Source organism: Arvicola amphibius, chromosome 13 (genome assembly GCF_903992535.2).
Source record: "Arvicola amphibius chromosome 13, mArvAmp1.2, whole genome shotgun sequence".
NCBI lineage: Eukaryota > Metazoa > Chordata > Mammalia > Rodentia > Cricetidae > Arvicola > Arvicola amphibius.
The window spans coordinates 63272846-63300704 of NC_052059.1; the positions used below are offsets into that span (position 1 = coordinate 63272846).

At 37.1% G+C, this 27859-nt stretch overlaps 1 protein-coding gene across 1 annotated transcript in view; it reads left to right on the plus strand.

The window, feature by feature from the left end:
• The window catches only part of Exoc5 (exocyst complex component 5), a 61579-nt gene that overhangs the window by 646 nt on the left and 33074 nt on the right, over positions 1-27859 (plus strand). The window contains exons 2-4 of the mRNA XM_038310320.1: positions 22307-22401; positions 23374-23521; positions 26107-26301. Of these exons, the coding sequence (XP_038166248.1) occupies positions 22307-22401; positions 23374-23521; positions 26107-26301 (438 nt within the window). The remainder of the gene's footprint in view (positions 1-22306; positions 22402-23373; positions 23522-26106; positions 26302-27859) is intronic.

The window sequence follows — 27859 nt, forward strand, 5'->3', positions numbered from 1 at the left end:
GCGAGGTGCTGTGGGTGGTCAGATGTATTTCTTTAGTGTCTGGATACTTCAGCTTGAAATTGGATTTGGTGGTGTTCGTTGTAAGAAGCTGTGGTGTTTGAGATAATGGAATGGGTGACAAAACAACGAAACAATGTGTCCTTATGTGAAAAAGAAGTAGAAGTAGAGATAAGAGGAAAAATGAAGGCTCTGCGGGCTTCCATCCTATCAACAGAAGTGTAAGTTGGTAAAGCACACTGCGGTTCCAGTAAGAATGTCACCACGGGTGAAAATCGGGTCCTCTTGGTTTGAGCTTCAGCGTGGATTGTGGCTTGAAGTTTAAATGCCGTGGTTTTCATAACAAACTCAACTTTTTTCACTGTTACTTTTTTGTTACTGCACCTTGGTTTGCAGTTCTGCCTAGCACAGACATCGCATTTGTTCAATGAAATATAAATTGTAAGTTATAATGAAAGTGATTTGAGTGGAGGGTTATAATTAAACTTAAGAAGAATTATTGCTTTTTCTCAGGTGTAGTGTCTGGAGATGCACAATATTAGCGTCTCTAATCATAAAATTCTGCCATCTGTTTATTTACACTGGGCCAAGGAAACCGTCTTAGTCCTCTGAACGTTACTGTGTATCTTTGATCAAAATACTAGGTAATTCTGTAGTTCCTTCTTTCAATTTTTACATCTTTACAGGCTTTGAGATATTTAAATAATGGGTTTCGCTAGTCACTAATTGACAGAAAACCATCCCATTACCCTATTGCTACAATGAGTTCTCTTTGAAGCTAGCAGTTTTGTCTTGGATCATGCTCTATTTCCTTTAAATATATGACCAGATGAGTCCAGTAACTTACTGGAAAACGTGTTTTCTTTCCCAGGGATGAAGAAAAGGGAGTGAAGAAATGTGTGTTTGTTCTCTAGGTCTTGCCATTTAGTGGAGAGTTGTTAAAGTTGTTTAACTTAGACCAGTTCTGTAATAGCTGATTAGGTAGCCCATGCTGGTGCAGTCATCAGAAGGTTCTTAGGACAAACTTAAGCATATCGATAGGTCTTATAACTGAAGTGACCCCCCCCCTCCCGTCATGTGTATCTTATTTCATCAAAATTAAAAACATAGTAATAGCTACAATTAAATATTATCGGTTATGTATAATTAAGAAGTCTATTTGTCTTTTCCTGAATTGCTGTGAGTCTAACCCTGCAAGGACTCTGCTCATGAGTAAGTCTTCATTCCCCAAGTGAAAAGTTGACTTCTTTGCTCTAGAAAGGGGAGAAAGAAAAAGGCCCCCACTCTTTGCTGCCATTTCTGCAGCTACTGCCATCACTATAGGTTGCGGATCTCCTGTTTCCTATTCTAAGCCACAGCTGGAGAACTGGGGGAAACAAGGCAGGATGTAGTCAAGGATATTTTGTTTTTATGCATCCTGATTTTCATGTACTACTAAATAAAATTGTACTTTCATTTTCCACATTAGAAAAATTTAATGGAAACAAAGTAGAGCTTTGAACCCATGAAATTTCATTGTTAACTCGGCTTCTTGTAAAATCTTATTATTGGTTTGGTGACTCATCTTTTTTGACAGACAACTTCTGACTATAAAATCAAACTTTAGGATCTTTCCTCAGTTGACAAAATGATTTATTAATAGATGACTCAGTGGTTGCAATAATGTGCTGGAAGTTTCCCAGAATACCCTTCTTAATTTGATTTCTTGTTGGGAGGTCTTTCTGAAAGAATCCATCTGTGGTGTTTCTGAGTAATAAACTCAGGATGGCCTATCCGAACTGAGATTCCTCAGTGGTTTGGGTTAATGATATATTCAGCATATAAAAAATAGCTTGAGTGGTAAATTCCTTTTCTGTTGCTTCAGACATTGCTCTTTTACTTCTACTACTGAAAATACTTTCTTATTCCTTTGGTGAACGTCTTCCCTGTCGTTCTTACATATTCTTCCCATTTCTCTGGGCAGCTTACATTTTATAGGAGAGTTCATTATTAAAAACTAGAGTCAATTATTCATTCTGGAAATATTTTTGAGTACCCATCAACTTCAAGATAAAGTGCTAAACTTAACAACACTGCATGTCCCCTCAGACGTGCCACAGAAAATGCATTTGTGCATTGATGCAGCTGACATTCCAGACATTGGGTTTAAAAGATCACAAAGTAAAATTATAGATGGGATAACTGATAAACCCAATGCAGAGTAAGGGCAGCCACCTCTTTCCTGGATAATTAGGAAAGGTTTCATGTAATATCGTAAGTTAGGTATTGATAGAAGAGTAGAAACTTCAAGCAGGAGAAAGGAATTCTAAGGCAGTGACAGAAGGTAACTCAAGATAAGGGAGGCACGTGTACATGCTTGCCTGTGTTTGTGTGTGTGTGTGTGTGTGTGTGTGTGTATGTGTGTGTGTGTGTGTGTGTAGTGAGTGGTGGCTCATGGGAAGTCTTGGATGATAGGAGTTTGCGGAAGTTTTGAGACAGCTTTTGTAGATCATGCGTGAAGGAGCTGAGGACTTTTCCCTAGTAGGTTAAGTGAGTCATAAGACTACAGTTAGTGTGAAGAATGGTTTTCAGTGGGGATTACAGACTGTCGTTGTCATCGACATCTCTTCCTGTCATTTGTTAATCCTTCCAGAATTGTCTGTTGCTGATTCATTAGCCTAGATGTAAAAATCTTAAACTAGTTTAATGGGAACAGAAAAATCAGAGAATTTGGGGAGACATTTTGAAAAACAACAAAAAAATTGGTTACTAAGAAGTTAATCATGTGTGTGTGAAGTTGTGAAGGTAGGTGATTAAATATGTTAACCTCTGCAAAGAAAACTGGTAGAACCCTTTCAGGGAGAAAAAGATATATTAACTTTAAGTATATATTAAGGAGAGAAAATTAATTTTTAAGTATGTTAGGCTGGATCTAGTGGTACTGGTCTATAACCCCAGCTATTCTAGAGACCACTGCAAGAGGATTGCTAGTTCAAGACCAGCTTGGGGCAATTTAGATTCTTATCTCAAAATAAGTAGAAAGATGGCTAAGGACATGCAGAGTGCCTGACTAGCATACAGCACTGTGTGTTGTTTTCAACCTCCAGTGTTGCAAAAAGGGGAAAAAAAAGAAGTATGGATTAAAGCTGGGTTTGGTAGTCCATATCTGTAATCCCAACAGTCAGGAGGTGGGCAGGAGAATCAGTTCAAGTAACTTGGCTACAGAGCCAGACTCTGTTTCAAAAAGCCAGAAATAAAACCAAAACAACAAAAAGGGCTTTTTCAAAGTATCCTATGAAGATATCAGAAGACAATCACTATTAACTGTAAATATATATGAATAAGTAACTTAAAAGGAAGTCACAAGAAGTTTTAGCACTTTAGAAATGATTATATGGATAATAACTTGGACCTGGATGGATGACATCTATCAACTGTACATCTCATTAGTTGGAGGATTTGAGCAGGTTACCTATTTTCTTTGTACTGCAGTTTTCTCATTGTTGAAGCTTATTTTGAAGATTACTTTAAATTTGATAAACTTCTTAGAGAATGATAGCCACTTTGAATATAAGTAGATTAGTGGGACAGGAGGGACCTGGCATGGTAGTGTATATACTTGTGATTATGGTGTTGGTTTGCAGAGCAGGCAGAATGTTGAGTTTGAAGTCAGCTTGGGCTATATGGCAAGTTGCCCCCTCTAAGATTGAGCCTCCATCAGGGAGAAGAGCCTTTCAGATAGTCTCACTAGAGAGAGTCATAGCCGACTACTGGGAGAGAGTACAAAAGTGACTGGAAAGTTGTGTTACCCATGGTGTCTGCAGCAAGGTCTGTCACCCTAAAGTGTGACTCACGCTCATCCTTTTGGGTCTGTGCTTTGTCATGCATCTGGAAATTTGAAGAAAGGGATTTACCAGGGGTGAGGAAACACACATGGCAGCAGACACCCAGACTAAAGGACTCAGAAAGCCAAAATATTCCTCCAAGATTAAAATGTTTTAAATTCAGTAATTTCAGCTTGATCCAACTGAAAAATTAAAACAAACATTTGAGCTTTCTTCTCTATTATCCTCATTTCTTGGAACTGAAATAAAATAAGTGAATGAGATGAAAGAGTTGAACAAGGGTGATATTTAAAGACCATTCCTATTTTAAGAATTTTAAATCTAATTTTGTGATTCTGTTAAATCATGTAAAAGATACCATTAAATTCTTTTACTTTTTCTTTGGAACCTAAAACATGAGATTTTTTCAGAAATAAAGCATATTCTTTAATGGAAGAGAGATTTTACTTAATATAACCTAAAAAAGTGATACAGTTCTAACTACCATTGTTGAGTTTTTTAAGCAGTGGTACCTCCTTCAAGATTGTATTGGTAGTTTCTAAAAAACTTTTAAAGTTTGTCTTGATTTAGTTTCTTAATGTGCTTTATTTTTTCTACCTTTCCAGATTAATTAGAGATCTATCATGGTATCCTGAGAAGGATTTTATAGTGCTTTTCAAATAACCAATAATCAATAAATAGAGTTTATTAATTTATAGTAAATATATAAAAATATCATTAACAAATCCAATGGGCCAAAGAGGAGGGCAAAATCATTTTCTTTCAGTGTTATTGTATTAGGCTCATATTTCTAATCTATATTTTATTGGTAACACCATGTAATGCCAGTTTCTTCTGGTTCATGACCTAGTAGTTTGGGTTTGCATGTATGAGGTGTGAGTTTCAAGAGCCTTCAAGGAGGGTTTGCACATATCCCTAGCTAGTCAGCATTTTGGCTTGTTCAGCATTGTTCCATTGACTACAGATGGAAAGGAAAAACAGTATGTGACAGAGCTTGCCTTTGCTCTCAGTTAAAATAAGGAGAAGAGAGTAAGTTAGAAAAAATTGTTATGAAACAGTAAGTAAGACTGTGCTGGTGTCACAAGACTATGATCCAGCTACTCGAGTCTGAGGCAGGAAGATTGAGAGTTCAAGGGCCAGCCTGGGCAATGTAATAAGGTGTTGCTGGAGGACTGATAGTACGCTCCGTGGAGAGTGCTTATCTAACATGTTTGGATCCCTGCATTAATGTTTGTAAATGAACAAAAACCAAAAAGGAACAAGTGACAACAAATTGCTTTGCATTGACATTTGAACTTTTATGGTTTGTAGGGGTTTAAGACGGAAAAGTGGTGGTGATCATGTCGGGGAGAAATGGAAACCTTCAGAGATTTGAGCTAGGCTTTAGTGTCTTGCTCCTTTTGGTTTGATTGGTTTTATTTGTTTTTTTTTTTTTTTTGGTTCATTGTTGTTGCTACTATTTTAACAAACTGAGTAATTTTGAAAAGAAATTCACTTTTCTTAGTGCTTGGAATTGAAATATCAAGGTGTAGGCATTTGGTGAGGGCAGGAGTCAGGAGAGAGACTGGAGTAAGCACATAATGTTTGGTTAATGAACTCATTCTCAAACTTCTTTATGACTGGAATGAGTCTTCATTATCTAAACACTTTTCTGTTGTATCCTGTCCCACAACACTGCTTCATCAGTGATTAAGTTTTGGGAAGCATATCCAAGCCATAGGAGGTTGTGTTAATAGGGGGAAAAAGGCATTCTATAGAATAAATTACATAACCCCAGATTAGATAGCTGGAGTAGCAAGAGTGTGGAGTAGGCTGACGGGCTGATGGGAGTGTTGCTCTTGGTTTTGGGAAACAGAAATCAAGGTGAGCTTTAAAACAGACACATGAATGTGACCTCAACTGAGATTGCTTATGGAAGTTCTGAATAAAAGGTAGCAATGTTTTAATGATTTCTGTGACAGATGTAAACATCATAAATAGAAAAATACACTGTAGGCAACAGTTGAACTTGTGGTTTTGTTGGTCTAAGGGAATACAGAAGTACGTGACTCTGAAATTCTGTTCTTTCACCTAGCTTGTGGGGGAATTACTCTAGTTTCTTTGAGGTTGTGGGTAGTTCTGATACATTATGTTGATCTATTTTGAGTGTAGTAGTGTATTAATAGTGGAAAATTAAAGTTGATTGGTTTTGTTTCAATGGAGATTTTTATTCTTGATTAAAAGGAATAGTTTCCAAGTGATTTCTCCATGCTTTGTCTTTAATTGCTAGTGTTTAGAAAATGTGAAACCAATTTACACAGTGGCATATGATGTGATAGCATTTTAGTACATAGTTCTTTGACTTTTGTGCAGGATTGAGGATTGAAAAAATTGCTCTAAGATGGAAGTGATGGCTCACACCTTTGATCACAGCACTGGGGAGGCAGAGGCAGGTGGGTCTCTGTGAGTTCAAGGTCAGCCTGGTCGATGAAATGAGTTTCAGAACAGGGCTACACAATGACATCCTTCATTTGGGGTGGGGGGGGGGGGAGAAACAAACAAAAAAAAAACCAGAAAAATAAATAAATAAATAAATAAATAAATACTCTAGCAAAACAAAAGATGGGACTAAGAAGTTGTTACTAGGCTTATGTGTAGTGATATTTTATTTGTATTTTAATAAATAAAGTTTGCCTGAAGATCAGAACGCAAAACAGCCACACTAGTCAGCTATACAGGCCAAGCAGTGATGGCACACACCTCTAATCCCAGAAGTCACACTAATTAGCCATAGAGGCTGGGCTGTGGTAGTGCTGTGGTGGTGCATGTCTTTAATCCCAACACTAGAGAGGAATAGGGATGAGACAGGAACTCACGCTCTTTCAGGCTGAAGGTTTCATAGTGGTAAGAGCTCTCCAGTGACTTCACTTTGCTTTTCTGATCTTCAGGTTGAACCCCAATATCCATCTCTGAGTTTTTATTGTTCATGCTGCTTTTGGTGCCTAATGTTTGAGGTACAAAATCATGAAAAAAATCATTTGCCTGTGGCTTTACAACTTCCAGCTTAGGCTGGAGCTAGACACGACTGGAGTCACTGCACTTCTGACTAGATTTTGCTTTTCTCTCTTGGTGGGCTCTCGCTGAACTCCCTTCTCGGGCCAAACTAGGTAGTTACCTTGAAATCCAGTCAGGCTTTCACTGTTCTAGTTAGCAGCAATAAGCCTCACATCTTCATCAACATCGTCTGCAGATTTGGCAAGACAATTCAGAATTCTTAAAGGGAGGAATTAGTTAAAAGAGAGAGTTTTTCTCACATTAAAAATTTGGAATCACTGGACACTTTGGAAATAGAATGATTAGAACCGGGCGGTGGTGGTGCATGCCTTTAATCCCAACACTCGGGAGGCAGAGGCAGGTGGATCTCTGTAAATTCGAGGCCAGCCTGGTCTACAGGAGCTAGTTCCAGGACAGGTTCCAAAGTTACAGAGAAACTCTGTCTTAAAAAACCAAAAAAGTTAAAAAAAAATGGAAAAAGAAAATGGAATGATTAAATGAGAGGATAACTAATTTAGATGGGATTGTAATGTCAATTGTAATCATTTTCAACATTATCATTTTTCCTGTATCACTAAAAATGTTGGTTAATCTGAGTGCTAAGATAAAGGCCTTAGAAAAACTTAATAAAACAGATCACAGAGATATTCAAATCTAGACAGGAATTTAGTGGAGAACCAATTTCAGTGCTGCATTGTAAGAATAGAGAGGAACAATTTTAAGTTTCCAAACAACTAACCTTTTAAGGTTAACCTTTTAACCTTAAGGAATTGCCAAATGATAGAGTAAGAAGAGATGAATGGACTCCGGTGCCAATGTTAGATTTAAGGAAATTCAAGGAAGCAATAGTCTCATATGGCATGCATTTACTTTTTGTGAAAGAAATGTTAAATTTGTGGTTAGTTTATATTAGAACTATTCCTGAAGACTAGATAGAGTTGGTTAAAGATGTTTTAGAGCCTGGTTCACAATGACAGTGGAGTACCTGGTTCAGAGAAGAGGCTAAGACTGTTGAGCAATGGAGTAAAACTAGAGGTATGGAAATCTCCCAAGATCAAATTCTTGGAGAAGGAAATTGTGCTACTGTAGAAAGGCAATCTCTGTATGATGGTCACTTCCTGGCTTTATGCTGTACAGCAGTTTTGAATGCTTGGAACAGAATTGAAGAAGTAGGAAATTGTCGTGTGGGGAGCGGGGCCCCTTGTTCCGCCCGGCTAGCTTATACCCGAAATAATCACACAGAAATTGTGTTAATTAAATTATTGCCTGGCCCATCAGCTCTAGCCTCTTATTGGCTAACTTTCATTCTTGATCAACCCATTTCTATTAAATCTGTGTATCACCACGTGACTGTGGCTTACCGGCAAGATTCTAGCCTACGTCTGTCTCAGGCCAGAGATTCTTGGCATCTGCCTGTCTCTGCTTTCTTCCTCCCAGAATTCTGTCTTCCCTGTCTACCTGAGTTCTGCCCTATCAACTAGGCTAAGGCAGTTTCTTTAATAACCAATGAAAGCAACACAAATATAGAATAACCTCCTACACCGGGAAAGAAGTTTGAATCATTTGCTAAAGTCATAAAGGGCTCAAAAGAAACCTTCGTTGATTTCTTACAAAGATTCACATCAACAGTAAACAGATGATACTATATCAGAAGCAATTGAATCTCTGGCTTTTGAAAATGCCAGTTTTCTATGCAGAAGAATCATTAGGCCATTAAAGGGAAGGTAGCACCTTTGGAGAATGGATTCAAGATACAATGAATACTGAATTTCATGAACATGATGATGCATGGATAGGAGAGGTGATATTCATAGACTTGATGAAAAATTGAAATGTCAGCTGTTATAATTGTGGCAAACAAGGTCACCTTAAAAGGGACTGTAGATAGGATGTTCCTAGAAACAATGTTTTTTCTAAGAATAATCCATTCAGAATGCCTCTCCCTTCTGGATTATGTGTAAAGTGTGGCAAAGGCAGGTATTGGAATAATAAATGTAGGTCAATGAGGAATATCCAAGAAATCGTTTGCCATCAGGAAACTCTTTGAGGGGCCTCATATGCCAAATATGGTTCCATTGTTTCCTGTCATTGTAGAGGAAATTCCTTCCTAGAGCAAGTAAAGAACCTAATGCCTAGTGTAAGAAATCATACTGTTCTGGATATTAGAACAACTATAGAAGAGAGAACAAAAGTTTCAGGAGAAACCATAAAGTGAATATTTTGGCAAACTTCTATAAATGAACAAAGATTAAAATTAAAAATATGAATGAATGACATCATTGAAGGTCTGGTACAATAATTTCATCAGAATCTTGGCATCAAAATTTTCCTCTTCAGGATGCGAATGTTCAGTTTTTAGGAATAAGAACTTTATCTCAGATGAAACAGAGTAAGAGATGGGTCGAATGGGCCAGAAGGACAGAGATGAATATTAAAACCATACGTCGCTAACATAACAACGAATTTGTGGGGACGTCATTTGTTATAGCAATGGAATACTCAGATTAACATTCCACCAATCTTAAAAATAAACCATAAATTAATACATGTTTTTGGGGAAAATAGTAGAAAGTTTTATAAAGACCAGTCAGCAACCATTCAGGTTGTACAAGAACAGGGCACAACAACTGCTGATATTTCAAAGGCCTTTAAAATGATTGTCAGACAAACCTGTATGGGTTAAGCAATGGTCTTTAGCAACAGAAACTGCCGACTTTAGAACAGCTGGTACAGGAGCAACTAGATGCTCAGCATATTGAAGAATCAATCAGCCCTTGGAATTCTCCTGTATTTGTTTTTAAAAAGAAATCTGAAAAATGGAGAATGGTGATAGATCTAAGTGCTGCTGTTAATAAGGTGTTTCAGCCAATAGACTCTCTACAATCTGGAATTCCTCTGTCTTCCCTATTACCTAAAGGATGACCTTTGTAATTGTTGATTTAAAAGATTGTTTCTTCACTGTACCTTTAAAAGAAAAGGACAAAGAAAAATTTGCCTTCACAGTGCCTACTTAAAATACTTCTCAACCTGCTAAAAGATATCAGTGGAAGGTTCTGTCACAGGTATGCTAAATAGCCCCACCCTGTGCCAATATTTTGTAAATCAGCCTTTGAAAATGATATGTAAGCAATTTCCTGAATCTATAGTTTGCCATTACATGAATGACATTTTGCTTTCTGATTCAAATGTAGATACTTTAGAAAAAATGTTTGGAGAAGAAAATTTTGCCTTGTTGGAGATTACAAATTGCTGCTGAAAAAAATACAAAGAGGATAATCTATTAATTATTTAGGCATAAGACAGGTTTACAGAAAATTAGGCCCTAAAAGGTACAAATTAGGAGAGATCAAATGAAGACTCTTAATGACTTTCAAAGATTACTAGGAGACATTTGCCATGTACAGCACATTATTGGGATAGGTCCTGATGAACTTATTAATTTAAGCATAACATTAGATGGTGACAAGGACTTAAATAGTCTCAGGGAATTATCAGCTGAAGTTGAGAGATATTGTCTTTGATTGAAGAGAAGTTACAGAAGGTACATGTGGGTTGTGTGGATCCGAATCTTAGCTGAATTCTGGTCGTATTATCCTCCAAACATTCCCCTACAAGGGAAGATATCTTAGAATAGTTATTTAGGTTATTTACCACATATATCTAGTAAAATATTAAAAACTTATGTGGAAAAAGTCTCTTAGTTAATTCTAAAAGGAAAATTAAGACTTTGTCAATAATCAGGAATAGACCCAGGAAAAATTATAGTACCTTTTAATAATGATGAAATTGACAAATTATGAAAGGAAAGTGAACCCTGACAAAGAGCATGTAGTAGGTTTTTGGGAGAGATTAACAACAATTATCCCGAAAGTAAGAGAATTCAACTTACAAAGAGAACTAACTGGATCCTTCCTTACATTGTACAGGACACACCAATAATTGGAGCCCCTATATTCTATACTGATGCAAATAAATCAGGAAAGGCAGGTTGCAAATTAGAAAACTTAAGTAACATGGATCAAAGCCCTATGATTCTGCCCAAAAATCAGAATTACCTGATATTCTTATGGTGCTAAGGGATTTTAAAGAACTTCTCAAGATAGTTACCAATTTGCAATTTACAGAAAGATATTTTGTATATTGAAACCATTGAGCTTATACCAGATGATACAAAATTGACTTTATTATTTATTCATTTACAAGATACAGTCAGGAATAGGAATCATCCTATATACATAACATGATGTTGGTTGTTCTTCTATGTATGTGTTGCTTTATTGGTTGATGAATACAGCAATTTTGGCCAACGATTTAGCAGAGTAAAGTCAGGCAGGAAATCTGAACAGAGATAAAGAGAGAGTAGGCAGAGTTAGGGAGACAAATGCCAAGAGCCTTTCCTGGTAAGCACAGCCTCATGGTGATACATAGATTAATAGAAATGGGTTAATTTGCCTGGCAGTGGTGGTGCATTCCTTTAATCCCAGCACTTGGAAGGCAGAGGCAGGTAGATCTCTGTGAGTTCAAGGCCAACAAGAACTAGTCTACAAGACTAGTTCCACTAGTCTACAAGACTAGTTCCACTAGTCTACAAGACTAGTTCCAGGACAGGCTCCAAAGCTATAGAGAAACGTCATCTTGAGAAACCAGAAAAAAAGGAAAGGAAGGAAAGAAGGAAGGAAGGAAGGAAGGAAGGAAGAAAATTCAAGATATAAGAGCTAGCTTGAAATATGCCTGAGTTATTGGCCAAGCAGTGTTATTAATATAGATTCTGTGTGATTATTCAGGTTTGGGAGGCTGGGAATGAACAGTCTCCTATAATAACACACATATGGGTCTCCCAGGTCCTCTAGCACAAGGTAATGTAGAAATCGATAAATTATTGATTAGAAATGTCCTGAAGGCCTCACAGTTTCATTTTAAAAAACCCATCATGTTAATAGCAGAGGTTTTTTTTTTTTTTTTTTTAAAAAAAAACTTTTCTACCACGTGGCAACAAGCCAAGGAAATTATAAGGAAAGGTTCTTCTTCTTCTTTATACAACCAAACACTACTGCCTGCAGGAACTAACCTAATGGGTACTCAAAAGAATGAAAGATGGCAGGTGGATGTGTTCCATTTTGTAGAATTTGGAAAATAAAAATATGAATACCACACCATTGATACCTATTCAGGTTTTCAATGAGCATCTTGTCTGAGTTCAGAAAAGGCTGATTCAGTAATCACATATTTACTAGAAGAATTGGCCATCATGGGTATAACTGCACAAATAAAGACAGATAGTGCTCAAACTTATGTCTCTAAGAAAATTAAGCAGTTTTTTGCTTATTACAATATAAAACATATTATAGGTATAATGTACAATTCTATAATCCAAGGAGTTTTATAGAAAAATCAAATCAAACTCTAAAGGATATGTTAAATAAACAGAAAGGGATGATAGCCACAGAAATAGATTGCATAATGTTTTATTAACTTTGAATTTTCTAAATGCTAATGAGAAAGGAACAACTATTGAGAGACAATTGGTTAGTAGAAAAAAAACTACAGAATTAAATCAGCTGATATACTTTAAAGATGTACTGATGTCACAATGGGAGACAGAACATGTGTTACATTATGGAAGGGTTTTCTTTTGTTTCCACAGGAGAAGAAAACTTTGGATACCATCAAAAGTGAGAAAGATTAGATTTGAAAAAGAGACGCCTCTTAATTAGAAGAAGTTCATTAAACACCATGGCCATTTAAACTAACTTATAAAACTAATAAATGCCTTTTATTTGATCAGATAAAACTTGCCAAAAGGGACTCTCTCCATAATTAGGGTTGGGGAAGGGTTTTGTTTCTGTCTTTTCATAAGAATAAAGGTATCCAGCTGAGGAATCTGAAGATCACTAGATATATGATACATCTGTAGAAAAGGGACAAATCACCCCCCCCCCCAAATGTTGTATCATGAGGGCCTGCTTGTTGGGGTTTCTGTCCTGCCCAGTTTCCACAGTCACTAGGTCCCAAAGAAAATCACACAGAGGTCTCCATAAGTTATAAACTGATTGGCCCATTAGCTCAGGCTCACTATTAGCTACTTTAACTTATACTAATCCATTATTTTTATCTATGTTAGCCACATGGCTCGGTACCTGTTTTGGTGGAGTAGGTCACATCTTGCTTCTTCCATAGTCTGGGCATGACTGCAGAATGTGCTTCTTTCTTCCCAGAATACTCCTGTTCTCATTGCCCCACCTCTACTTCCTGTCTGGTTTTCCTGCCTATACTTCCTACCTGACTACTGGCCAATCAGCGTTTATTTAAAATTGACAGAATATAGAATTGTCCCGCACCAAAATGTCTCAAGAAAAAGACTAAATTGTCTTGTTAAACATTTCCAACAGGGTAAAGTTTCATAAATCTTCTCAAATGTTTGGTTCTGCTGTTTTCTACAGACATATAATGCAGTCTTTTGTAGTCCCAGTGTAATTAAAAATCAGAGCTGACTTTGGAGTTGGAGTGTGGCTCTCTCCTTCTCTAAACCCAAGCATGTTTGTTAAAGTATGCAAAATCTCTGTCTCATGACAGAAGAGACACCTGCTACAGGACAGAAGAAAAACAAATATTTAAGGACTGTTTTATTGCTACTAATCTCATAATCCATTGGTTTTATATTGACTCTTAAACAGCTTTTCTTAAGGTATAAAATTTATAAGATATATATTAGACTTTTTGCCATGCTATTAATGGTCATATAGAGTACTAACTAATTATAGATAAAAAGTTTCATCTACCTTCCTATACTTGATTTTGGGTTTGAGTCTCTATCAGATAGTTTTCTGCAGTGAACCATGACCATGCCTAACAGCAACCTTTGCTGTCTCCAAAAGGAAGATGGGGCCCCATAGCAAGGATTCCTCTAGGATTATAGTAACACCACTGAGCTGAAGAATACCACCTAAAGATCAGCTTTGAACTACACACTGCTCAGAACAATTACGAGGTGGCGAGCTGAGATGATCCATACTAACAAACTACTCTAGCCAGGACTTGAGACAAGCCCTGCACTTTTGCATTGCACAGAAATTGGACAACAAATGATACAACTTCCTCTCTCAGAACTTGAGAACCCATTTTTTTTTTCTTTTCAGGATCCCCTAAAGATATAGTCACCCCTCCCCCAGACTGAAGAAAGCTAATTTAAGAACACAACATCCACATTCCCAAGAGTTTGGGTGGGCGGTTTTTGATTGTTCAGTGGCTTATGGATATTTGCCATGGTTGAGGGGGGTTGATTACCAGTTGTTTGGGTTACAACCAGGAGGAATGTTGAACAAAGGAGATTAGATAGAGTTATTGTTTTGAAAAGAAAAAAGGGGAATAAAGATATATGATAAAAGGTTAGATTATTGACTCTGCTCTGAAAAGAAAAAAGAGAAGCTATAGATATGATACAAAGGTAGATTACTGAATCTAGTTTTAAAAAAGCAACTACTAATTTTAAATCTTTTACATTGGATTGGATTTTTGTATATTGTATACAAGTTTTGTATATTGATACAAATTTAAGATGAATTTTTTTAAGACAAAATTTCTATTGTTGTTCAAGGTATGGTACCTCTACATCTCATTTAACAATGGAATGCAAATTTCTAGTACTTGAAAATTAGTATTGCCAACTGTTTAGGATAATAAGGAAATGAAGCTTACTAATTAATCACCTATTATAATAGAACTTGTAGTCATATTAGGTATGTTTTCAAGGTCAAACGAGGATTTATTTTAGATAAACAGGTCATCCCAGACACTTCAGAGATTTAGAGAATATGGCATGTAGATGTTTTAATAACATAAGCTCATTTGTATGACAATGAGACATGTCTGCTCATGGCAGCACCAATCTACTTCAGAGAAGATAATGAGAATTGAAGAAACTCCACATTGAGTTTACTTTCCTTGTGTCAAAAATAAGCCATTACTGACCTTTTGCTGTCCTAATTGTACAAGCAGGACACAAAAGAGAGTGTCTGCCAAACATTGTCAAGACAAGGTAGGACAGTTCTTCAGGATATCCTACACAGAAAAGTCTGCCAAATGTGCTAAGCCTGTAGGCCAAGGTTGATGCCCTAATGTTGCAGAGGAACTTTATGTTCAAGCAGCCAGCTGTTTCTGTCATTTCTCACATTTTTTTTTTTTTGGAAATTATTTGCTCACACTTCCTGCTTACTCAGTTAATATTATTTCAGTTTGGGTCTCTGAGGGAGTTGAAGACTAGATAGTTATAGTTTACCAGATGCAGAAAGCAAGTTGTGATAGAAAGTAAATTAGGTAAAAGGCTTTGGACTCACCAAGATAGGATAGATATGGAGTATTTTCTCTGAATTTGTCAAATGCAAATGGACATTGTTGATGTAATTATTGCTTGTATATATTATATATAGTTACTATACTCATTGTATGAAGTTTTTCTTATATTAATTATAGCCTTTTTAAAGTTTAGACCAAAAGGGGGAAGTGTAGTCATATATCATTTGTATTTTAATAAATAAAGCTTGCCTACAGATCAGAAATCAGAATGCAAAACAGACACATTAGTTAGCCGTACAGGTCAGGCAGTGGTGGCACACACCTTTAATCCCAGAAGCAACACTAATTAGCCATAGAGCCAGGCTGAGGTGTGGTGCACGCCAGCACTAGAGAGAAATATAGAGTGGGATGGGACAGGAACTTGTTCTCTTTCAGTCTCAAGATTTCACAGAGGTAAGAGCTCTCTAGTGGTTTGGCTGCTTTGCTTCTCTGATCTTCAGGTTGAACCCCAATATCTGCCTCTGGGTTTTTATTATTCATGCTACACTTATAAAATTCTAAAAGTTTGTTTCTTTGTTTGACGTTTGTTCTTAAAGTGAGAAGCCTTTTGGGAGGGCATAGCTACTTAAAAGCCAGGGCACTGGTTAATTTATTGTTTTCTTAAGGTAAATGCCATTACAGGAAGGTTATGTATTAGAAAATACGATTAAGATTTGTTTGGTTTATAAACAGAAATTTTTATTAAAAAACAAAAAATTTGTACCCATAGTCATTAGTAAATGCTTTTTAAAAAATTAGCAATAATTTGTTTCAGAAGATAAAACTTCTGTTTTATTTTTAGAGTATTGATTGTTCTCTCCATTTTTCTCCTTCACTGGTGTCTTATTTTGTCTATTCTATAGGATCTTTTTCCTGCTCTTTTCCCCCCAAATTGTCATGCCTTCCTCCTTCCTAATGATCTCATGCATTACTGAGGTTTAAAATATTTGTTTACTTCAAAATTATATATTCTGTTGTTTCTATAACGCCAACCTAGTTTTTTAACGACATGCTTTATATTTTCACTTTGACAGCTAGTTTATAGTATGATATATACTCTCATTTCCTCATTCCTTTTCCATCTCCTTCCCTGGCATCCATCACTGTAAAAAGTACCACCATAGTTGTTCAGATCATAAACCTCTTTAAGAAATTTCTGTTTTTGACTGGCATTATAAATAAACAAAAAGTCAATGAAACTATTCCTAATGATGTTCTGCTATACTTGTAGATCAGAGCCTAGCATAACTCTCATCAGAGCAGTTTCATTCAGCACCTGATATGGATGGCAGTTATAGAGACCCACTGGGAATCTTGTGGAAAAGGGAGAGGAAGAATTGTGGGAGTCAGAGGGGTCACGAACAGCATAGGATGGCCCACAAAATTAACCAATCAGGGAGTTTTTATGGGCATGACTGAGGTCCTCTACATATATTTTATGGACAATAGGGAGTTGTATGGGTCTGACCAAAGCACAATTGATAAAGACTCAGAGACAGAAATTGGGGTTCAACCTGAAGGTCAGAAAAGCAGAACAGTATGTTCTGGCTCTTATATCTACTTCAGTCCAAAAATGGCACTTTTGCCTCCAGGAATCTCACAATGAAGCTGGGTCTGTGAGCTGTCTCCTTCCATCCTCTATTTCTCTCTGGGGCTGGGATTAAAGATTTGTGCTGCCCGGTTTCTGTGGCAGACTAGTGTGGCTACTGGGATTAAAGGTGTTACCACTGCCTGGTCTATAAGGCTGACCATTGTGGCTATTTTACTCTCCAGTTTTCAGGCAAACTTTATTTATTAAAATACAAATGAAATGTCACAAAATCTAACCTAGATCCTCTACATAAACATTATGATGTGTGGCTTGGTGTTCTTGTGGGACTACTAATAGTGAAAGTGGGGCTGTCTCTCAGTCTGTTGCCTTCTCTTGGGACCCTTTTCATCCTATTGGGTTGCCTCGCCCAGCCTTGATATAAGGCTATGTGCCTAGTCTTATTGTGACTTGTTATACCAGTGTTTGGTTGATGTCCCTGGGAGGCCTGCTCTTTTCTGTGGGGGAAATGGAGGAGTGGATCTGGGGGAGAGCAGAGGTAGAGAGGATGGAACTGGGAAGAGAGGAAGAAGGGAAACTGCAATCAGGATGTAATGTATAAAGAATAATAATTAATTAATTAAAAATAAATCCCATTAACTTTTTTTCTCTTCACTTCCAACTCTTCAACAGTATTTAAATATATCCCTTAAAATTATATGAACACATTTCCCAAAGCTCTGACCTCTGCCACTTTCATCTCTACCACTGTTGTCTCGACAGTGTTGTTGGTTGGGTCCTCTTAGAAGCAGATACTGAGAGAGTTTATTATGCAGCATATTTATTAGAAGGTGCCGCTGGGGTGAAGAGGTAGGTGAGGAAGTAAGATAGGGCGTATGAGAAGCAGGACATATATGGCGATGTTCTGTTTTGTATATCTGTGTGGGAGTTATAAAACTAACTAAAAGTTATGAAACGTCACTTTGTCTGGTTTTGATCTTACACATCAGGCCTTCATGCTCCTGTCTCAGTCACTGAAGCTGTGTTACACTGAGAAAGGTATGATCAGTGGAATATGACACTCAGTAAGTGGGGGTCACCAGGTAAAAGCATCAAGCAAGTCCCTTTTTGCAGGGAGAGCTGGAGGTACATCACTGTCCACAATAGGCCACCCTGTGTCACTAGATTCTACACCATATTCATTTGATAGCAGACCCTCCAGGATTCCAGTTCAGTCTCATTATGGAGGAAATTAAAGATCATTAAAAGTAGAGTAAACCTCTGGTCTGGTAGCTAGATGGTTCAAGTTGCAGCTGACCCTTTATCTCCTCTGTGATCAGGCTAATTCCATCTTACTTATAGCTAGTACTTTTGTTATTCTTACTATCTAAACTGGTTGACATAATCTTCTTAGGCTGTTGTTGTGACACTTATATGTATGCTTTCAAAACTGAGGGAATTGATCTTCCCAAGAGAATTATTTTTGTGACACAGAAGATACTAGTCTCTGCTTTGGTATATAGCAGCGCCTCTCCCTCTTTGAAGATCACAGTTGATTGCCCCCGCCAAAGGTGATCACTTTTATTCCCTTTTATTCTCTGAATACAAGCAGCCAGTGTTATCGAGCAGCACTTAAAGCCAGAGTTTAATGCAGTTCTGTTTCTTCCTTTGGAATTTTTTGTTAGAAGTATATGTGTCTGTGAAGTATATGTTACATGTGTGCATGTGTCTGTGGAGGCGAGAAGAGGGCATCAGATTCCTTGGGACTGGAGTTACAAGCAGTTGTGAGATCCCTGACACAGCTGGAAATTGAACTCAGGTCCTCTTAAGTGTGAGTCATCTCTCCAACCTCTTTAGTGCACTTCTTACTTCCCTTGTGCTTAGGCAAGAAGCATTCCCCCTTCGATATCAAGATCTCTTTCACTGCAGACATGAGACATGAACAGATTAGGTGATAGGGTAGGCAGATCATTTGTACTTTACTTCTTGTTCCTAATCCTTGTAGTAGTATCAAAGGTTTATTTATTTGGGGATAAACTCACAGAAAGGGTAGCCATCTGCAGTTCTCTGCATGCACTGGGAACTGGAAATGAATCCAGCAGAAAAAAAGGACCTTGCATGCTTTTCATCTGCACTTATAGTACATGAGACCACGCCCAACGTGGGCTGGTATCTTAAAGGCTTTGGCTGAAGGAGTTCTCTCAACACCTCCCCTTTTGTCTAATAAGACTTTTAGGCCTAATACAAAACTATATACAATAATAACAAATATTATATGTAGAAGGAGCAGCAGGCTGTGTCCCGCCACCTGGCTAGCTTTACCCAAAATAATTACATGGAAACTGTATTCATTTAAACACTGCCTGGCCCATTAGTTTCAGCCTCTTATTGGCTAACTCTCAACGTTTTGACTAACCCATATTTAATAATCTATGTAGCACCGCGAGGGGTGGCTTACCAGGAGAGATCTTAACCTGCGTCCGTCTTGGAGAGGAGACGCATATGGCGACTCCCTGAAGTGTCTCCCTCACTGCCTTCTACCCAGCATTCTGTTCTGTTTACTCCGCCTACCTAATTTTCTGTCCTATTGAAGGGCCGAGGCAGTTTCTTTATTAACCAATGAAATTAACACATAGACACTCCTCCATCAATTATATAGTGTCCAGGCAAAAGAAGAGGCAAAGACATACATAACAATTAGAATTACAACCAGCATTAACAGCATTAAACAAGAAACATGTTAAATGTTTTAATAGTCTTAGTCTTATATTAAAAATGGCTTAGATAAGTCATGAGAGGGAAGTAACTATGACTATCTAGTCTTTAGCCCCATTAAAGACCTGAGAAGGGAAATAATATTACCTGAGTAAACAGAAAGTGCAATTGAGCAACTTTCAAAAGGTGCAAGAAATGACAGAGACAACCGGCTACTTGGGCAATTACCCAAAGTCTCATTTATTGTTGAATCACAAAATTACCTTTATATATTATATGCCTCAAACATAAGCTTATAATTTTTAAAGTATATTAATTTCTTAAATTACATATGAAACAAAATATCAAGTTGTAGCTGGTTTTATTATTTAAGACTTAACTACCTTTCTGTTTACTTATCTTTTGTGGCTCTGCTTGTCTGCATTGGTCCACAAGGGTAGAGAGAGCAGAAGGGGGAACAAGGTTCCGACAGCTGTAGGTATGACTTAGACAGCACTTTGGAGACAGACTTTAGTGAATCATCTCAGCTTTATTCCAGAATATAAGGAGTGTTTAGGATTGGGGAACCTGGGACCAACCCTAGTTTGTATTCAGTGACACGCTCCTAGCATGAGGCTCTCCGTATGTGGCAGTAGGGTCCTATAGTAGAGCTCCTAGCACAAATCGTCTAGCAGGAATCTGTGCCACGGGTCAGGCTAAAGCTAAATCAGGCCTCTGGCTTAGACACAGCCTTCAGGTCAGTCCTCTGGTTCAAGGGACATTCTCCAGATAAGGGCAGGTAGAGAGCAGGAAATTTCGCTGGGGCAGAAGAGAGTCTTCATGTCTCTGAAATTTTGGGAAAAGCTGTTGACCAGCCAGCAAGGCCTTCCAGCAATCTATTAGGATTTTTATTTTATATGTTTTTAGGTTATTGTATAGTGCTCATTTATTTTACCTTATATCCTGGGCAGGTAACGGACTTTCAGTTTTTATTTCCTTATTTATTTTAATTTCAGAACATCTCAATTTCTCCCTTGCTTTTGAATGCTGGTATTGCTGCGCATAGGATTTCTTGACAGATTTTTGTTTAGCACTTTGAACTTACTAGGCATCTGACCTCCAGTGTGATAACAAACCCTGCTAGTAATCTTAGGTGTTCATGTTGCTTTCACAAGTCTTTGCCCTTCAAAAGTTTGAAAGTGCTACAATTGCAAACATGCATCATTTTTCCCAACATGCATATTTACTATTTTTGATTTGACTTTGTACTTTAATAACTTAAATAAATAATAGTAATCTAATAATGCTGTATCTGAGAAAATTTAATGTGCTTGTTTTCACATAGTGTGTACATATTAACTCATTTCATTGAATGTTTTATGCGATTTTAATAGTACATAGCTTTGTATATAAGTTTACCCACTTTTTTGAAAAAAGATTCATTTATAATGTATACAGTATTCTGCATACATATATCCTTTAGGCCAGTAGAGGGCACCAGATCTCATTACAGATGGTTGTGAGCCACCATGTGGTTGCTGGGAATTGAATTTAGGGCCTCTGGAAGAGCAGGCAGTGCTCTTCTGAGCCATCTCTCCAGCTTAAGTTTACCGTAACACTTTTAAGTGAAGTTTTATTGAATATGTATGTAGTTTACAGCATTATACACAATGTCCAGTTACTCCAGAATTTATTGTTCATATATGCATTTCCTTATATTTTATTTTTAATCTCTGTTTTTGAGACAGGGATTTGCTCTGCAACCAAGAATTTGTTATGATCTTGCCTCATTCTCCAAGCAATGGGAAAATAAAATGATGGGGTTGGAGCTGAGCATTGGTAACACTGCTGGTATTGCTAGGAGGTTGCCAGCTGTCTTTCTGAAAGGCTCTGCCTGGTTGGCAGCTGTGCCATGCAACTGTCAGCATCCTGTCCTCTTACCACACTGCACTCTATAATTAAAATACAGTTCTCTGCGTCTGGGTTTAAAAAAAATACTAACTTGATGGATGTTGTGTGGTTCATGCTTTGGTTAGGGTTAGGGTTCACAGCAGCACTGGCAAGACAGACAGGAAGATCTCTGAGTTTAAAGCCAACCTGTGTTGTCTGAGGTTTCTGTCCTGCCTGGTTTCTGTCCTCCCACCAGGTCCCACAGCCGTTTAGCCCCAAAGAAATTACACAGAGGTCTATATTAATTATAAACTGATTAGCCCATTATCTCAGGCTTCTTATTAACTCTTGTAATGTATATTAACCCATTATTCTTATCTATGTTAGCCACATGGCTCAGCACCTTTTTCAGTGGGGCAGGTCACATCCTGCTTCTTCGGTGTCTGAACAGGACTGCAGAGGAATGGGCTTCCTCCTTCCCAGAATTCTCCTGTTCTCATTGCCCTGCCTCTTCTTCCGTCTAGTTGTTCTGCCTATACTTCCTGCCCTGCTGCTGGCCAATCAGTGTTTATTTAAAGCATAATTGACAGAATACAGAATTGTTCCACACTAAACCTGGTCTTCATAGCAAGTTTCAGACCAGCCAGAGCTACATAGAGAGAGCCTATTTTTCCCTCATGCCCCCCCAAAAGATTATCCATTGCTAGTAAAGCTATACCTTTTGTTTTGTTTTGGGTTTAAGTTTTTTGTTTGTTTGACTAAATTGCCTTCTTATACCCTTTTTTCATTTTTTATTTGGTTGTTCTAACTGGTCGGTAATGCTGTTCTAATATTTTAGTATCCTACGTTTCTTTAACTAATTAGCCTTATTTATTAAAGAATTTTAAACAACAAAAACATTTTTAATAATAATAGACATCAGTTTTCAAGTTCTCAAGTAGTAAAGCCTGTTTTAGACTGTAACTTGTTCTGTAAAGTCTTGTTAAAACGTGTTTATTCTGTGAACCAGGAGCCTTTTGTGGCTGATGAATACATCGAGCGTCTGGTGTGGAGAACCCCAGGAGGTGGTTCTAGAGGTGGATCTGAAGCTTTTGATCCCAAAAGGTAAACTAAAAAACAAAATTTCTATAGTCCCAATGTAGTACTACAAATTCTGTTACGATTAGAGACAACTGTATTGGAGTTTCTTTCAGTGTTCATATAAAACAATTTTAATTAACATCTCAAAAAGTTTCTTACACCATTAGAAGTCTAAAATTGTATTTTTCCTTAAGCACTTGAGCTGATTGGATGAGAGGATTTTATTGACATTAAGAGTTTAATTTCTCCACTTAGCATTAAATTAGAAAGGTCTGGTTATACTTCTGAAATTAAAACTCGCCTGGGCGTGGTAATGCACACCTGTAATCTCAGCACTCAGACCTGAGGCAGAGCTGTGAGTTGGAGGGTAGTCTAGAATACATAGCTGTGAGTTGGAGGGTAGTCTAGAATACAGAGCTGTGAGTTGGAGGGTAGTCTAGAATACAGAGCTGTGAGTTGGAGGGTAGTCTAGAATACAGAGCTGTGAGTTGGAGGGTAGTCTAGAATACAGAGCTGTGAGTTGGAGGGTAGTCTAGAATACAGAGCTGTGAGTTGGAGGGTAGTCTAGAATACATAGCAAAACTCCCGACTCTGAACAGACAAATAAATAATGAAAAATTGGCTATGTTCTTTTAAATTTAATAGCTATAAATCAGGGAAACAAAGTCACTGAAGTCTGTGGTACATTTTTATTGTACATTTATCTTCTTGATTTTTAAATTCTAAAGCTTGTTTGGATATTGAATGGGGATTCTTTGAGGTTTTCCTTTACCTTAGAGATAATCCATTGCAAAGTCAATAACAAATGCTATGTAATTTTAAAACCACACCAAAAGTTTTTTTCCCCTATTGAAGAAATTACAAGGTGCTGTAAAGAAAATGAACATGCTTATCCCTATCTCAACAAACCCTGTTAAGACCTTCCTAAAGCAATCTGGTGATTCCCTTTTAATTAATACTAGGCAAGTTGATTGTATCATTATTTTCCTCTGTTAGGTTGTTAGAAGAATTTGTGAATCATATTCAAGAACTTCAGATAATGGATGAAAGAATTCAAAGGAAGGTGGAGAAGTTAGAACAGCAGTGTCAGAAAGAAGCTAAGGAATTTGCTAAGAAGGTACAAGAGCTCCAGAAAAGCAATCAGGTATACATTTAACTAAGGAATGAATGGTTTATATAGATTATAACATATTTTCTTTTTTTTTGTTATATCTTTATTCCTTTTCAGCTTTAGGCTTTTGAAGAGTCAAGTCAAATTGTAGTAACTTGTAACTCTCTGGTCCTGTGGAATAAAATAATGTATTGTTATTTCCTACTATTGGCGTTGGTGTGCTCCTTGGGTGGGTTTGGAATCACGGGATTCCCCTTTTTAGGTTAGGGTGGTAGATGCCTGATTGTGACCCTTGCTTCACCTCTTAATTGAGTAAATTTCACAAGACTGTCTAGTCCATAGATCTGTTCTTTGAGAAATTTTTAATTAGAATGATATTTAAGAAGTCATTTTAATTCTATTTAATCATAAATAAAGCCAGATCTGGATCAAATTATCCCCTACCTCAGTGGTTCTCAAACTTCATAATGTTGTGACCCTTTGACACAGTTCCCCATGCTGTGGTGAACCCCCAACTATAAAATCTTGTTGCTACTTCATAACTATTATACTTTTGCTCCTATTATGAGGCATAATTTAAATATCTGCTATGGGAGGGGGCATGACTCACAGGTTGAGAACTGCTGCCCTAAAGAAACTTGAGTGGTTTCACAAAAGCCCCAGGCTGTGCCTCAGTGAGAGCTCTACTGTGGCTGTGAAAACTGCTACAGAACTCTCTTCCTCAGTCTACTTTCCAGTGAAACCAAACCGCTAGCCTGATTCCAGGCTAGCTTACCAGACTTCTTAGCTCCTGTTACGTCTGAATGTCTGAATCCCATTCCCTGGCTTGGTTTAATTTGGAGTTTGTCTTTTCTAAGTGTAGTTTGAAGAACATTGTTGAGTTTTGCCCACTCCTGGGGGCCAAGCTCATTTCTTCTAAAATTTCATTCATGTCCTTTTATTTAAGCATATATGGCTATGGTAAAGTATTTGATTTAAAAAGTTAATAATTTCAATATGTTTTTGAATAATCATGGTGACAGTTTCTATAATCTTCTAATACAGTTTTTCCTTGATTAATAAAAATAATATTAATAGTTGTAACAAACTGGAGCCAGTCTGCCTGAGTTTGAATTATAACCTGACCACTAAGCTAATTGTATAATCTCAAGCAATTTAACATCTCTGAACTTTGTGTTTTTATGTGTAAAATGGGTTATAATTACTAAATAAGTAAACATATTGATAGTAATATATAATAAGTGATATGTTTAGAATAGTATCTGATGGAAAGTCCTCAAATGTTTCAGTTTTTCCCCCTTTAAGATTAGAGCAAAAGTATCTTTCTGAATTATCAGCGGTAATCTAAGGGATTGATTGCATTCAGTTTTCATGGATTGTAGGACAAGGGAAACTTGGCTTTAGCAGGATAATTGCTGTAGTCCATCCTGTTTTCAAAACTTGAAAAGAATAAATTGTCACAAATATTAGTGTCACGTGCATTTTGGTGGCAGTATGAAGGCAGAGTCTTGGTCTGTAGTGCTGATTGGCCTCTCGCTTGCGATTTCTTTCTATGTCCTTGTCCCGTGTGCTGAAATTGCAGGCATGTAGCACCACACCCAGTTTAGCATTGAGTTTTAGATATTTTTAATGTTAATGTTTTCTTTTTAGTCAGTACCCTTCAACCTTTAATACATTTTCTAATCTTTTCAGTTTAATAGCAAAAATGTTCTTCAAAAATCCAGTCCCACGGAGCTGGGGAGGTGGCTGTGGCTTGTTGTGTGAGCACGAGGACCTGAGACCTAAAAGGCTGGGTCTGGTGGCATTCACCTGCAACTTAGCACAGGGATGGGGTTCAGAGAGCAAAAACAGAGGCAGCTCCAAGTTCAGTGAGACTGTATCTTGTGAAGTAAGGTGAAAGGCACCTGGTATTGCCCTTTGACCTCTAAACTGCATTGTATAGGCAAGCGTACCTGCCCACAGGCATGGAGGTATATTCTCCTTCCTCACAGGTGTATTCTCCCTCCTCCCCACAGGTGTATTCTTCCCCACAGGTGTATTCTCCCTCCTCCCCACAGGTATATTCTCCCTCCTCCCCACAGGTGTATTCTCTTTCCTCCCCACAGGTGTATTCTCCCTCCCCACAGGTGTATTCTCCCTCCTCCCCACAGGTATATTCTCCCTCCCCACAGGTGTATTCTCCCTCCTCCCCACAGGTGTATTCTCCCTCCTCTCCACAGGTGTATTCTCCCTCCTCCCCACAGGTGTATTCTCTCTTCTCTCCACAGGTGTATTCTCCCTCCCCCAGGTCTAGCCTTTCTGGCACTTCATTGTTTTCACAGTCATCGTTTAGGACTTCTAGTTGCCTGTGTGTAAAAGTTGGAAACTTGGTTAAGAGTTGTCAGATCATGACATGCCAATGAGTATAAATTATTCTGTGGATCTCCTATGTAAGGTCTGTGTTATTCCTAGAGAGTAGTAGTGAGGTCGGTATGTATACATGTTTTGTGCTATGTTAGTGGTCAAACCTGGGGTAGGCTGCACTACCATTAATGCCCTGAGCTGATAGTTTAGTTTTGATAGGTATTAATTTATAGACTTAATTCTCTGATTGTATTTTCTGTGTGCTCTTTTCCTAGGTTGCCTTTCAACATTTTCAAGAATTAGATGAGCACATTAGCTATGTAGCCACCAAAGTGTGTCACCTTGGAGACCAGTTGGAAGGGGTAAACACACCTAGACAACGTGCAGTGGAGGCTCAGAAATTGATGAAATATTTTAATGAGTTTCTAGATGGAGAATTGAAATCTGATGTTTTTACAAATTCTGAAAAGGTAAGCATTGCCAAAAGTAAAGCAAAAATCCAATTTTAATTGGTTTGCCTTATATTTTAAAAAACATTTGTTTGCATGTGTGGGGGCTTCACCTATGAACAGTCACCTTACGTTTTTATTTATGAAATTAGAATTCGTTTTAGATGCTGAGATAACTATTTTTAAATATTTCCTTATCCTTTGACTTTTAATGTTAATGAAATTTACATAGTCTTTAATAGTTATATAATATAGGGTAGTAGGTCTAACCTAAATTGTTGAGGAGCTGAAATGTGTTTCTGTAAAGGAATCCACAAGTCCTAGTTTTATTTACTTGAATCAAGATCCCTTATAAAGAAATAAAGCAAAATTAGACCGTGATCATTGAAAACTCTGTTATTCTTTTCATAACATAGTCACATATGGTATTGGTTGTCAGTTCTGAGAGAAGGCATCTAAGCTTGGTTTCCTTCCTATAGAGGGAAAAAAAATCACAATGTAAACAAAAAAGATAGTCTTGTGAATCATAGGCTTGCTATACATTAATCCACTCATATGTTGAATACAGTTTTGCTGATTTATTCCAAATTTACTATGTAGAACATCAGATTTCAAGATGTTAAAAGCTAAATATTAATGAGGTTTGTTTTGAATTAAGCAACATGTTCTTATTAGTAGAACTGTGTAAAGCTAAAGGATTTATAATATTTACATATGAAAATGGTTACATATCTGTAGGTACTCCCTCTAAAGAAAAGACAGCTGTTAAAGATTGAGTTTCAAGGATTATAGTATAAAATAGTCCTGATAAATAACAAGAAAAGTGATATTAAGAATTTGTTATATACTGGTAGTTTCATTTTATATTTATATGGTTTAGATATAAGAATGTATATGAGACTTGAACATCAATTTGCATTTCAGGATAGTTATAAAATTCTTAAGCTTTTTTTCTAAATATTAATAAATATAGTACGAAAGTACCTATTTAAAACATGAAAATTCTGTTTTATATAAAATAAGTTGGACATAGTAAAACTGATTCCTTAAGTTACTTTTGATTGTACCTGTTAGATTATATGCTCTAAGCAAAATACAACTGTCTTAACCAACATAATTAGCCTATTTTTATTTTATGTTGTTGTTGTTTTGAAAATAGATTGTTTTTCATACAATATATTATTATTATGGTTTCTCCTCCGCCAACTCCTCCCAAATCCACCTACCAAAGTCTACTTCCTTTCTTTCTCACTCATTATGATACAAGCATTTATCTAAAATAGTAATTATTATGATTATGCAATAATTATTAATAAACAATTCTCTGGTTGTATTTTCTGTGTGCACTATTTCTAAGTTACCTTCCAACATTTCCAATAACTAGATGAGTGCATTAGCTCTGTAGCCACCAAAGTGTGTCACCTTGGAGACCAGTTGGAAGGGATAAACACACTTAGGCAACATGCAATTGTCTAGAAATTATTATTATCAGCATCAAAAACTTTATTATCATTATTATTATTATTATTATTATTTAAAATGAAAGCAAGCCAGTATAAGACAAAATAAATAGAAGAAA